A 15045-nucleotide genomic window follows, 5' to 3' on the forward strand; every position below is an offset into this window, starting at 1 on the left:
AAAACATCCTATTGGTCAACATTCAACAACTGATTATTAGCAATTTTATTTAGTTTAAAATTTTCATTGGAGCCCACAACTGTACCTCTGTCATCAAATCGTACAAAACTATCTATTTAGCTACTTTGGCAGACATTTAATTTGATATTAATGATTCAAATAAAATTGTAATTACAAATTTCCTTTTATAAGTAAATACAATGAGGAAAAAAAATACCATCCTACCGTTCATTTCTGCATGCTTGAATAAAGTTCTTAATGCTACAGTAGTGGCACTATAAGTTTATAAATGACTCCATAAAGATAATTGTAGAAACTGTATTTGCTTCAGTGCAGCATATTTATGTTCATTCACAAACTTTTCCCTGCATTCCTCTATGATACCTGGTAGCACTAATATTAAGACTGTATGCTTTTAACAAACTTGATTTCCATCAGTTTTTTAAGAGGAATTCCCCCATTGACTTCAACAGGAAGAAACGTTTTGGTTTAGGGAGGTCGGGGAGGGGGGAGAAGGAATCAAAGCCACCCAACACTTAAAAGGATTTTTTATTAAAAAAATCAGGGCCTGTGTAAGAAGTCCTGGCAGTTCACTGCTGACTCAGACTCCTTCCTGAAGTGTTACAAATTTTGAGTCTATAAGCTGAAATATAGGCTTAAAATGGTTCAAAATTATGAGTTAAAATAATTAATACTTTTAAACAATTTCATTCATAAAAACAATTTTACCTTTCTCATCATTTCATACACGAGTTAATTTTAATCAACTAGAGCACCATGGCTTTTTTCTAAAATGAATGTGAGTTTTGCATTTTCCGCTATGACAAACCCATGACTTTTCCTTCTCGTCACGCCAAGCAGCTGTAACCATCATATCTATTATATATCCAGCATTTTAGAGGATTAAAATTTGGACAGAAATATTTTCTCAAGACATCCCCAATAAAGCAATTTCGTCATTTTAAAATCTGTATGTTGTATGAAGAGTTAAAATGGTACAATACAATACAATTGAATAGCTGCCTTTCATAAGGATTACTACATCTGCTGTGGCCCAATCCAATACTTCTCATGCAGGAAAACCTTCTTTTCACCATAAGTGGAAAAATCTGCTTGTGTAAGGAGTTTGAGTCCACAGCCTAAAAGTGTAAACAAGAACTCAAAAAAAAAAATGATAAAAGACAATAGCACCCTATCACTCATGGGCAAACATGCTTCACAAAACAATTACTCCATATCTTACCTCTTGAGTCCTCGTCCTCAAAGGAAACCTGCAAAACACCTTCAGAAGATGAACTTGGAGCTTAAATTCATAACTTCACTATGACTCAGTAAAGACACTGGATTTATGGTTTACTGCAACAATGGGTAACCTCACTAACACTCCTCTGTCCTAGGGTTGCAGAAGCGTTAACTGCCCACTTCACCTTGAAGGGTCTCTTGCAAGGGGTGTTAATTCATTATGCTAAGCAATCTGCTTCACCTTGTATTTAGCTGTGACACACTCATGAATACCTTTCCCAGATATGAAGAAAAGCTCTACGTACACGCAAAAGCTTTTCTCTTTCATCAACAGAAGCTGGTCCAATAAAAGATATTACCTCACCCACCTTGTCTCTCTAATATCCTGGGACCAATACAAATACAACACTGCAAACAACAAGAATTGTTCATCCATTTAAACAGTCTACCCTGAAATGTGGGCCAGCAAAAGATACAAACACCACGAAGGACTGCTTAATGGATATTTACTAGTACTATCACATAAGGAGAAAGAAAACAAAACTTTCTCACCAGCCTTTTTGAAAAAGTTCCAAGTCACGAGAAAGAAGATATTGCATTAGGAAAAAACATCACTGCTCCTCCTCTAGAATTACTTAGATACATAACTCAAGCACTGCAGAAAACATAATAGTTTAAATAAATCCAATACTGTTGTGAAAGTATTACACAATACACTGTTAACCTCATAAATCGTATCAAGTATCATATACTTCCATAAGACAATTTTGGTTTTATTCTTGCTGTTTAAACAACATTCAAGTGTCATGTGGCAAATTATTATACTTGCTTATTTTTCATATTTTCACTTGTCTTGAACTACGAAAGCCGAGTCACTCTTACTTTCTGGTACTCAAGCAATGGCACAAAAGTAGTTTGTGTCTTCTCCATTGGACAATTAAGTTTAACTGCCCCCTGAAAGTGTTTCATTGGATTTTTTTAATCTATTCCTATCAGGCTGTACACAACCTTTTGTCAAAAAAGGCCTCCAAATTCTCACCTTAAATAGTTTGACAATATATCCTTTAAGAACCAATTTTAAGAGGTGTTAATCTCTACAGAATGACTACATTAGCTATTATTTAAAAATAATACACTCCCTGGAGAACTGAATCAGAGAAGCAAACCTAAGATTAATTAAATTTTATTCTATCCAATTTAACAGTTTTCATTGACATGATTTTACAACTGTTACTGGAATTACTTATTGATGTGTTTCTGTCTTAAGTCATACCTACAGTATTATTGCAGATCAACTTTAGATTGCCTATATCTCGGAAACAGATTTAGAAATTAACACTAAGTGAAAGCAGAACATTTCATATTTAATCACATAAATATTGTTAAAGAATCACTTGAAGAAGTTGTACAAAATGGAAAGTCTGTCAGTATGTTCTACCGTTTCTAAGACATTTCTTCTGTTTCTGGTATCAGCAAATTTGCTATATTGGCATTACATTAAAGCCTCCATTTCTTACCCCTTCAAACAAAAACAAGCTTCTCAACAATGTCTGATCTGTGTGTCATATAATCCTGTTTAATACTATACAAACTCAGGGTAACATTTGGATAGTTTTTAAATTTAACAAGAATATCCTGGCCTACTAAAAAGGACACCCTCTTCTTTGGAAAGCCTTCCACTAAAACTAAAGATATCCTCCATCTTCAAAACAAAAAACAAACAAAAAACTTTAATGCATAAGAGAAGTTAATGACGGTCAAATTAACAGAAGATGGCCCCAAAGACATGATTGTAACAGATGGTGTTGCAACTCAAAAGACTCAGAGTTTCTGCTGTATTCTGCAGCCACAAATACAGCATTAAGGTATAATGAAATAGACATTCTTACTTTTTAGTACACCTTTTGGTGGATCTGCATAACAGTATCAGAGTGGACTGTACATAACTATTTCAGCCTCCTCACAGCCACAATAAGTTAGACAATTCCACATGGAAAACCCTCTCCTCTTGAAAAGAATTCCACTACAGGTTACTAGACAGACAAGGTGGTGAGGTAATACAGGTTACTGACGGATGCATTGCAAAAGCACATTTAGCTAAGTTATGAGAGTGTTCTGACTGCCTAGATAGAGCTAATAAATCCAACGTGGGAAATCACTCTATTGGATGAGAGAACAGAAAATCCTCTCCCTGATGACACAGTTCATGATCTTCAATCATAATTTGTCTTAAAGTGGCTCACTACACATCTTCTACAAGAAGGATATTTTAGACTGTAGTACAATTCTTTAGTGTACCATCTCTATTGTCTTTCCTAAGATATTTCAGTCCCTTGTTGAAGGACAAATATGTTCCCTATTCTCTTTAGGCTATGAGCCCAACAGTGGGCTGACAACCCATTGTCAACAGTGAGGCTGGGGTTGGTTACTACAGCGTACTGCTTGTAATAGCAGGTGCATGGCCCTGGGGCTGCCATCTGCCAGGAAGGAAGTATTCTCTTCTAGGATGCTGAAGTGATTGTAAACAAAACACTGACTCACTCCTAAACTATTACATAACTGGGTATTTCGCAGTGTAGATGTTATATGGGTTTTTCTTCATCTGTTTAACTATTTCTATATGCTGTTTATTAGAATAAAATACTCTTATGGGTCACTTATATGGGACAGCTATTCTTTGTTTATTGTGTAAGTGTATGTGCCTCACACACACACACACGAGCTACTTTTTTTAAAACTGTAGAACTTGTTAAATTATGAACTCCAGTAAAGACACTATAGCTCCAATGACTGAACTGTTAATTACCTATGCACAGGCAAATCTAAGTGTCAGCTATTTAATGAGTTTATCTACAACTGAGTTAATGGCTTATTTCTTGGGAACGTTACTGGAATTAGCCATGATGTGGGAAGAGTACTAATACTTCACCAAAACCTTTCCCCCACACTTTGTCTGTCTAGTTGGTTTGATTGGATGCACATTGGGGTAGGAATTCTTTGGATATCTATGTGCAGTATCTGATCTCAGTTGGAGACTCTAATCTAGGCACTACTGTAATACAAATAATAATCTAACACAGAAAATATCTTGAAGGACAGTGAAAACTCTATCTGAATTCCAAGAAGAACATACTCTTGCAAGATCTGTAACTGAAAAAGAAAATAATTTATCAATAGTTTTTAAAAAATTCACACAGGTATTTATATTCATTTCAAAAGTATTTCCCCACTCGAAAACTTGAAATCATTATCTGTTTCCTTAAAAGAAAGACAAGGTGAGTGAGGCAATATCTTTTATTCGCCCAATTTCTGTTGGTGAGAGATGAGTTTTCGAGCTTATACAGAGCTCTCCTCTAAAGTTTGTCTCTCTCACCAACAGAAGTTGGTCCAATATTACCTCACCCACTTTGTTTCTCTAAAATCCTGGGACCAACAGCACTGCACCGCACAACACCACACACAGCAATGGAAGCTATCGATCCTTAAAACACATTTACCCTTCATTGCATTCAAACACTGGCATTTTTTGTACATTTCCACATAGCGCAGGACGACTTTTCGCTAAAAAGATTTTAAATGTTTGTTTTGGAAAAAGAATTATATGGACCTTACAAACTGATATGGGGGGAAAAAAACAGGATAAACTGTGGGCCTGTTATCCATGACCGTATTCCTTTAAAGGTATTTCCAACCAGATTGTTGCCCATTAGATTCAAGTTTAAAACAAACTTCTCCGCTTTTGATTAAATCAAGCTATTTTTAGCTGTACGTTTTCATCTACAATACCAACAGAAACACATTTGCGTGTACATGAATAAATATGCAACTTAGCAGACTAGTCTCCACATAATCATGCATATTTGATTAGAAACTATCCACCAACATGCTAAGCACCAGTGTCTAGCTGTCTACACATTAGGGGCAGGATGCATGTCTACCTTTCAGGAAAACTAAAAAGAAAATTACTATACATGCTATGACAGTTTACCAGTCAATTAAGTATTTTATCCTTATGCAGACAGAATAAAGAACTGAGGGGGAGGGGGAATTTCCATTTATTTCAGTAAGCTTTAAATCAGGCCCTTAGAAACTAATCCTGAAACTCTTGCTCACACCAAAAAAAAAAGAAAAAAGACACTAAATTCATTAAGAATTTTGCTTTAATAGAGCTGCATGGTCAGAAAAACCTACAACTCATGTGAATTTGTGTTTACCTAGTGCAAGTCTGCCCCCGGTGACCACCTTAAAAACACATACAGAGAAGCAGCTACAAAAAAAATAAAATAGCTGTATTTTTTTAATTCAGAGAAGCAACGTGAAACTTAGAAAAATAAGCACTCAGATACCAGGGCCGTGGGTACCAAAGTGAGAACCTAGAGCTTGATACTGCACTACTGAAGTCAGTGAATGCTACTGATTTCAATGAGCATAGGATCAGACCTAGAGATAGAATTCAAGAGTTCATTTTCAAGCAAATCCCATGAGGAATTAAAGAATTACAACTAAATATTAAATGAATCTACATAGAAAAGTCTATTTGATAAACTTTGTCTATTTGTTTTAGATGATTTATTTTATGCATTTTGCGAATATACTGAAAAATCTACTAACTCAGCAAAATGCTGTCTTCACAATTTCAAAAACACAAAATAGGTGCACTCATGAACACAAATACAGTCCATAAGTGAAGTATGTATATGCACACGCATACCTTCATGAGGCATAATGTCTTTAAAAAAATTAAAAAGTAGTTAAACATTTCTTTAGGATTTGTTTGATAGATGGAAAAGACAGACATTTTGTTAAGTGCTCTTGCTGCTTTTGAGAAGATCTGGCTTAAACTGAAAATACCTGGATTGTATATACAATACTTTAACTTCCTAATGGGGAAGGAGATCCATTACTTAAATTGACTACAGTGTACGCATGCCGTGTTTCAACTTTTAAACCAGCTTCAGTATTTCAATATAATGATATTTTAAAAAATGGTAAAACCAGCACAAAGTATCCAACATTATTTCCTCCTTATAGCGGAGGGGGGGAATTCATACAAAATATGTCCTAATACTCTTTCTGGTCGTACATTCCTTTATGTATTTTACTTACAACACAAGTGAATGTTAGTCTCGGCAGCTATCTTGAAAGAAATCAAATTATCAGAAACAATCATCAACCTAAGCATTTCCTCTGCCTTGAGCAATGACTACACTGGTTCACGTTAGAACAAACCCACCATTCAACTTAGTCTATAACTATTTATCTTAAATGATTCAAAGTAACCATGACAATCTTGTTTTGTTTAGTTTAGTGCAACTAAATATAATTTAAACTATAATAAGAAATAAAAGCCAAATACATTTATGGGTTTTGGTGTTTTATCTCATTTTTAAAAATCTGACATCCATATAATTAAAACAATTGAAAATGAATTTTTTTAAAAAAGTAAAAGTTGTCATTTAATTTTACAAAACTTATAGTTTGCAGTTTGTATTTTATAGGTTATGCTGCCAGATTTGATACCTAATCATTTCATTTTACCTCTAATAGAATGGAATCTGAAAGAGCAGTACCACATTTTCCAACAAGCATCTAAGGTGAAACTGGAACTCTTAAATTTTATCTGTGAAGTGATTTATAATCACAGCCATATCGGATATAATAGGTAGGCCAGTTCTTGAATCTATTCATTCTGAGGTATATAACCCACTGCATGGCACTAGATCAGTAAGAGCAAATGCTACATTTGTAATTAGTACTAATTTATACGACATTTAGTATAAATTAGTACTAATTTATACGAAAAAAATTAGGCTTTAAAAAAGATGTACAAAGCTGTATTTGAATGTTTTCATAAAATTAACAAGACATTTTGATTAGAAGATTACTTTTATACAGGCAATTAAAACATTTCCTTGCAGATTCTGAACCAAACTTTGTGGCAATCAGTATAAAAGAATCAAAAAGTGAAACTGACTTCTCTAGTTTTATTGTCCAAACTGAGCACAAAGGGAAAAAGTAAATCAGGGTTTCAGTTTTAACAATGTGTGAATTTTATCTAGATCTGACTTTTGTACTGTTTACGTATATTCATAAAATCCTTACGAGAATTATGACCTAGTGAGACATCATTTTACCTATTCTCAAAGACCACTAGCTTGCTTTATGATCATTTAAAACTGATGTATCATAGGTTATAATTGAAGACCTTTTTTAATAAATCAAGAAGTAAAAGGTGGGGGGGGGGGGGAGAGAGCCAACAGACCTCAATCTCATGTATTTGCTGTCACACTTTGGAAAACTAAAACAACACTAGTTGGAAAAACTTTAATATGTTCCAGAAAACATGTTGCTTTTGGAATAAAACAAATATAATGGCCCCAATCGTAATATCCTTAACCAGGCAAAAAACTTCCAATTAAGTCAAAACTCAAGCACAATTACTACTGGACTTAATGGGATTTTGCTTAAGGATTTCAGGATAAAAATAAAAACCACAGGGTGAAATCATGACCCTATTAAAGCCAAAATTACTAGTGATTTCAATGGAGCCAGGGTTTCACCCAAAAGACAGATCTTCAGTTGGTGTAATTTAGCACAGCTCCAATGTAATAAACAATTTACACCAAAGGAGGAACTGGGTGAAAATGTTTACATAAGCAAGGAAATACATCATTTTGTCTGAACTAATGTTATTTTGCAAAGGGTTGTTGTTATTTCATACTTAGAAAGCTGAATGCTAACTGATAATCAGTGTGCAACAAAAGAGTTTCCAGCTGTCTAGTAAAGGCACTATTTTATTTATATTTCAGAAAAAGGCAAGTACTTGTTAGACTCTCACAGGCCTGCACACTTTCAGAGTGAAGTAGAACTAAATAAACTGATAAATTCTGAATGACCTTTTTATTTTTCTGTTTTCAGCTATTTTGGTTTTGTTAGCTTGCTCTCGTTGTAACAGGATGATACTGGTTCAAAATTCCAAAAACCACACTAGTCTTTAAAGCAGCCAGGCAAGTTACTGATGAAAACCAATGCATCTTTATTTTTAAAGTCACATAATTAATTTTCTTTGTTAACGGGACAAAAACTCAAACACAATATTTACTTACATAATAAAATATATCTATAGATATGGGGAAGTATTTGAACTGACTATGATTTTACATTGAAATATTAATTTCCGAATAAACCAAATAGAATGAACTTTGGGGGTTTTTTTGTTTTTTTTTTTACAAGATACAGGCTTTTTACAAGAGTTCTTCATGTTACTTTCTTTCTAAAGCAGCAAACATTGCAGTTTTAAAATTGCTCCAAACTGTTAATTTCTCCATAGCTTTGAAAGGATAAAGCTAGCTCCCATTCAGTGGCTTTAGTGATTTAGTAAACAATTAGTACAAACAGAAAAGTAAACAATTCTCATCACATCTAATACAGGCTACCTCCATGGTAAACTGTATATAGTAACATCAATTAAAAATCTTCAATAAAGTTTAGCCAAATCATTCTGAACTGCCACTGACTTAAAATAAGAAATGAGAGTTAAACCAGTACCTAGTATGCTTAATACATATACATATATTTCTGTAATTCTACATGTGTATTTCATCATAAAATATGAAAATCCTGTTAATCTTACAAATTAAAGTTCTTAGAACCTCGAATGCTACTGTGAACAGTACCAGTGATCTTTAAGTAGCAGCAGTAGTAATAGGGTAGTAGTACTGTAAACAAACTTCAAGGTGGTTATGTAAACAAAACCAAAATAGAGCTCAGGAGTTGTAAATATTAATGGCTCCGCTCAATAGCCCACTACTGTACTTATGCATTCCCTTACTAAGGTAATATTCTTGCACTTTCCTAATCACACTGCTCTTTCTGTTCAAATTAATTCACTAAAAATATCTGTAACATACAGCCTCCACTTTAAAATATGACCTGGAACACTGATCAACAGTTATGCGAAGTGTTTCTTATCTCTTTGTCCTGAAATTGGCTACAGTTCTTCCTGAATAGAGTGAGTGTGATTATATGCAACAGGCATGCACGTGTGGGAAACAAGGAAACCTCAGGGAAACAGAATGGTTGAAACAGTCATCAGCTGTGCCTCCTACATTCAGCTCAACACCCAGTGATGCTGATCTTCATTGCAATTTACATGCATATAAAAAGGGGAGGAAAAGCCCACAAGTAAAAGAAAATATTAAAATAAAACAAGTATCTGAATAATCTTCAGATATTTTATAATTACTAGAATTGAACTGTTCCCACCATTCACCATTCTCTAAATTCATTTTGCTATATTTATACTATCTTTTTGTTAACTTTATCAGAGATGCAGCGCCAGTTTCCCCTTATTAGCTAAATGAATGGAATGTCCACACTTTAATCCAATCTGGATGCTGGGAGCATTTCAATCCAGTCCAGGTTTTCCCCCTAGGCAGAGTTCCCTTCCCCTCACCCCTTTCCCTTAGGGTCAGCAGTTTGGAGGATACTGTAGAAGTGGTGCTTCCCCAATATGGGTTTGTTATGCAGTTGGGGGGGCTGTAGGTAGGTCAAGCAAAACTCAAATCTTGTTAAACTCAATTTACAACTAAATACAAGAGAGCTCAAGATTTTACTGGAACATAACTCCAATGTACAGGCTACAGCCAAACATTCTTTATATAAGGCAATGGAATCAATAATTGTAGCATTCACGCTGATTTATGCCAAACCATGTAAATCCTGAAGCCAGCTTAAGCAAAACTACAGATAACTGACAAGTCTGTCTCTGTCCTTAACGAAAACTTATACTCAAATAAATTTGTTAGTCTCTAAGGTGCCACAAGTCCTCCTTTTCTTTTTGCGGGTACAGACTAACACAGCTGCTACTCTGAAACCATTCAGTGTGTTCATCTTGTAAAAATTCTGACATTTCAGTCAACAATCCTCTCAATTAGGTTCAAAGCTTTCTCCACTTTCATCTCTTCCATCTTTCTGCACTTCCTATAAAAAAAGAACATTTTCTTCTTCAAAATCAACAAGCCAATAATAAATGGAACAAAAATCTCTACAAGTGGTGTCAGAAATGGACACTTTTTACTTAAAACTGATTATCTGTATGAAAACTATATAAATATGGAAGTAAAACCTAGAGTGGGTTATTCACCCTTGTCATTTCAGCATCCTAGACCGATAAATACATACTGCAGTTTATAGGTACATACAGGTTAAAAATGCCCTGGTGCAATAGCAAAGAGGATCCCTGCGGTGTCTCAATGATTAACTTTTAAACCTTCACATATTGTCTGTTCCTGGCCTCCCCAGTTATAACACAGACTTTCCCTCTTGCTAGGAAGAGTTTTCTATAGCACAACTAGCACCTGTGGAAAGGAACAGCTACATGATTAAAACACAAATTCTCTCTCATATTAAGCTTTAGGTTATTTAGGGTTCTTTTTGTTTTCAAGCAGCCTGCATTTGCTATCCACTTAAAAAGCAAACCAACCCACTGGCCATTGATACTGTGATTCAACCAGCAGCTGCAGTGTAGTTACCCGTAGCTGTTGGGTAGGCCTTTAAACAAAATTTGCAAAACAATATGCAACCCTCATATTGTTTTGACTCTTTCAGATAGATGGCCAAGGATCTGTCGGTAATCTGATGTGCTCCCTCGCTGTCTTTGAACTCAAGCTTTATAAACTCTTAAGCAAAGGCGCTGAAAAATGTTCTAACTGCAGTTCTGCAGCATATCCAAAATACAGAACTGTGTACTCACTAGTCTGGGCTCCTGTGAAGGGGGCACACTCACTAATTTAAGTGTTTCCTTGTGTATAGATATTTTATTTGGAAAGCTTACAAAGCTGAGAAAGAGAGAGAAACCTCTCCCAAAATGGCAACATTCCCTAGAAATACAAATATAGCACATTGGGAAAGCGACCTACTGCTCACCTTTCACAGCAGTTGCTTCTTTCAGGTTGTGGGATAGGAAATCTATGCTGGCATAGGCGCTGGTCTCCACTCCATTGATGTCCCCATTCATGGCGTGCCTGCCTTTGCGTCTGACTTTGTCACGGTTTGCCAGGCTCCCATCCACCACGTCTATGGCGATGTAGTTGAGGCCGTTCTGGAAGCCAGCGGAGGTCTCCCGGCACATGGGGCTGCTGCCCTGCTCCTCCTCCAGGCCGTCGCTTTTCCTGAGGGACACGTTCTCCACCGAGGCCGAGTTGTGCCGTTTGGGGTTATGTGCAAAGGAAGGAGACACGGGGGTCACAGTGGTGGTGGAGGAGAAAGTCTCCGAGCTGTGCCGCCGGCGCCCCTGGGGATCCGCCCGGATGACCTTAGCCCCGCGGTTAGGGTCCGGGGGCGGGCTGGAGAGGATGAAAGCCTCCACCCCGGCCAGGGTGAGTCTCTTCACCCCGGCCGTGGGGCTGGTGACCCGGGCACTTTCTGGCTTCTGGGCGATGGGCTGGGGCGGGGTGGCGGCCATGCCGAAGGTCATCTCGGTGTAATCGCCCCCGTCGGGCGGGCTGGACAGGCAAGCCACCCCCACCGCCGCCGGCAGGTAGAGCCCCTCGGGCCGGCCGCGGCTGGCGCAGGCCTCCGGCGAGAGCGCCTCCAGGCAGCCCACCGAGACCGGGCCCGCCTGCGAGCCGAAGTCGATGTTCATGTAGTCGGAGAGGGGGGAGCGCCTCCGCCCGGCGCCCGAGCCCAGCGAGGAGGCCGGGCTGTCGGCCGGCAGGGAGGGCGGCGAGTCGGCAGGCGCCGGCTCCCCGAAGTCGATGTTGATGTACTCGCCGGGGCTCTGGGGCTCGGGCGGCAGCGGGTGCTCGTGCATGCTGGGCAGCAGCGTCCGCAGGGTGTCCAGGGCCAGGCGGCTGGGCCGGACCGCCCGCGGGCCCCGCTGGCTCAGGAAGCTCTCGGTCCGGCTGTGCCGCAGCGGGGAAGGCACCGTGTGGCTGGAGGGGGCGGCGGGGCGCACGCCGCAGGCCGGCTGCTCCGGGACCAGCCTGCCCGGGGAGCTCATGAAGACGTACTGGTCGCTGTCCTTGGCCGGCTCCTGGCCGGGGCAGGAGCGGGGCAGGGAGCTGCAGGCGTAGGCGGCCTTGGGCGGGTCGCCGGCGCCCGCAGCCGGGGCGAAGAAGAAGTCGGGCGGGGTGAGCGAGGCGGCGGGCGGCCCGTGCGGGGACATGTTGATGTAGTCCCCGCCGCTCAGCCTCCCGTCCGAGCTCTCCACCGACAGCCGAGAGCCGCCCCACATCCGCATGTAGCCGCTGTCGTCCGGGGAGCTCTCCCCGGGGGAGCTGGTCTTGTAGCCGCCGCTGCCGTTCCCCGGCGAGCCGCCGCCGCCCGCCCCGGCCCGCGGCTGCAGTATCTGCTGCGGGGCGGACACGCTGGTGGGGCTCATGGGCATGTAGTCAGCGCCGCCCCGGCTGCCCGGCCCCAACGCCGCGGCCACGCCGGGGGTCATGGGCATATAGCCGTCGTCCCCTCCTCCGCCGCCCCCTGCCGGCGGCCCCAGGTTGGTGCTGCTGCTGCCGGAGCTGCGGTGGGAGCCGATCTCGATGTCCCCGTAGTCCTCGGGGTAGGGCGTGTAGGTCACTTTGGGGGAGGCGGCGGGGAAGAGGCGGCCGGAGCTGCCGGCGAAGGTGGCCCGCATCAGGGTGTACTCGTCCAGAGAGGCGGAGGAGACCTGCGGGGGGGCGGCCCGCTGGCGGCACGGCGTGGTCAGCGAGTAAGTCCGCTTCCTGGGGCCCTTGTCCCCCGCCGAGTCCGGGCAGGGCCGGTAGCAGAGCCGGCCGCCCTGGGGCCGCTCCATGGCCATGTAGCCGTACAGGTCCGCGCCGCCCCCGGGGTCCCGCACCGGGGGGGTCTCGGCGATGGACTCGGGCGTGTTGCTGCGGTTGCTGGCGGTGGAGAAGGGCCGCAGGTCGCCGCCCGGGCTGGAGCCGTATTCGTCGAAGGACATAAAGCCGGGGTCGCTGGGGGAGCCCGATACGGAGGCGCTGCCGCTGGACAGGCGCTGCGGGTGGGGGGGCTCGGAGCCGAGCCCGCTGCTGGAGGAGAGGCTGATCGGGCTGGTGGCGGAAGGGGGCGAGTGCGATACGGGCATAGACATGGAGCGACTATTTTGCAGGCCGCCCCCGGGGGGCACCGGCCCCAGCTTTCCCCCCGACTTGCCGCCGCTACTAAGTGTGTGCGAGCGGCTCAAGGGAGTCCGCACCGGGCCGGGGCTCATGGGGCTGCCGGCGACCGAGCCCGCTCTGCAGCCATCCCCTTCGCTGGCCGTCCGCACCCGGCCCGGGTTGCCCTTGGTGCCGGCGCTGGCCCCGGCCGCTAGGCTGTCTGTGCGGGAGCGGCGCAGCAGGCCGGTCTGGCTGGGCGGCAGGTTGACCAGGTGGTGGTGCCGGCGGCCGGGCACGGTGATGGGGTGGGTGGAGGAGGCTCCGGGGCCCCCGGCGCCCCCGGAGGAGGAGGACGAGGAGGACTGGCTCTTGCTGCGGGGCCGGAACTCGGACAGCTCCTTCAGCGCCTTCATGGCCCCCAGGATGGTCTCGTGGATGTTCTGCGCCACCACCGAGTCGTCCGCCTGCATCCAGAGCTCGCCGGGCCCGGTGGCCGCCGACCGCCCCACCTCCATGAAGAAGAAGCTGTCGGAGTGGCCGCAGCGGCGGATGTTCATCAGCTGCAGCGTGACCGAGGGCAGCTCGCAGTTGAGGCGCACGAAGCCGATGGTGCGAGCGGAGAGGCAGAGCCGGTGCACCCCGGTCAGGTTCTTACTCTGCCCCAGGCCCTTGGGCTTCAGCGTCACCTGCCAGACCTCCCGGTAGACAGCACTGGCCGGGGCGAGCAGCCCGTAGTTGAGGTCCTCGCAGCCGCCGGCGAGGGAGGACCCGGCGGCGCTGCCGGAGGAGAAGGGCGAGGAGAGGTGGCGGAGCGGGGAACCCTGGCAGGCGGCTTTGCCCTCGTTGAGCAGGTCGGTGAGGGCCCGGTACCAGCCCTCCTGCTCCTGCTCGTTCTCGGCCGCCACGGCGAAGTACTCGTCCTTGGTGTAGAGGGCGATCAGGTACTTGTGCTTGGCGTCCGCTCGCTTGTTGATGTTGAGGCAGGAATCCAGCGCGATCACCCGCTTGGGAGCCCCCGACTTGTTCTTCCATTTCTTCTCGTTCTCGTAGTACTCCAGCCGGGCGCCCCCCGCCCCCGGCTGCTCCTCCCCGCTGCCGCCGGGTCCCCGGAGCACGAAGAAGCGCTTGTGCCCGTGCTTCTGCTTGCGCAGGTAGCCGCATTTCCTCACGCTCTGGTGGTTGTTGTTGTTGTTGAGGTTGGGACCAGGAGGGGAGTTCAGCAGCCCCAGCAGCGTGGGGCTCGCCATCCCCAGCCCAGAGCGCGGGGCAGGGGGGCTGAGTTCCGAGCGCCCTGGGGCGGGGGGGCTAATCCCCTGGTCCCCGGAGCCGCTGTGACCCCCGGCTCCTGTATAAAGCGCGGCGGTGATGGTGCTGTTGCCGACCTGGCTCCTCCGTGCAGGCAGGGCTTGCTGCTGCCCGAGTCCTTCTAGACCCTGAGCGCGGCTGCTCTCCGGATCCTCGGAGCTGGTCGCTGCTGCCGCCGCCTGCCTCGGTAGCAGTTTCACAGTAAGTAACACATTGCGCACCAAGGGCTGAACTAAAGAGCAAAACAACACGTGACCCGCTGGGTTGCCGAAACGCTCACACACCGAGCCAAGGGAGGGGGGAGCAGGGGAAAGCCAGAGTAAAGGGGGGCGAGGCCATCAATCCGCCGCCAGCTTCCTACGGGATTGGGTGCGGCGCCGGGGAAAGGACAGCGCCA

General features: G+C 44.0%; 1 protein-coding gene across 10 annotated transcripts in view; it reads right to left on the bottom strand.

Annotated features, from left to right (window-relative positions):
• Nucleotides 1–14905, bottom strand: part of IRS2 (insulin receptor substrate 2) — a 31556-nt gene extending 16651 nt beyond the window's left edge. For 8 of the 10 annotated variants that reach the window (XR_012159557.2, XR_012159555.2, XR_012159556.2 and 5 more), the window contains exon 1: nucleotides 11170–14904. Coding sequence is in view for 4 of the 10 variants with exons in the window: in XM_073349658.2 (XP_073205759.1) it covers nucleotides 11170–14590 (3421 nt within the window). In the remaining 6 variants the exon portion in view is untranslated. Of the gene's footprint in view, nucleotides 1–2; nucleotides 4393–10093; nucleotides 10225–11169 lie in introns of those variants that run through there. The other 2 variants (XM_073349596.2, XM_073349637.2) reach the window with 2 other exon arrangements.
• Nucleotides 14906–15045: the final 140 nt, after the last annotated feature.

Source organism: Lepidochelys kempii, chromosome 1 (genome assembly GCF_965140285.1).
Source record: "Lepidochelys kempii isolate rLepKem1 chromosome 1, rLepKem1.hap1, whole genome shotgun sequence".
Lineage (NCBI taxonomy): Eukaryota > Metazoa > Chordata > Testudines > Cheloniidae > Lepidochelys > Lepidochelys kempii.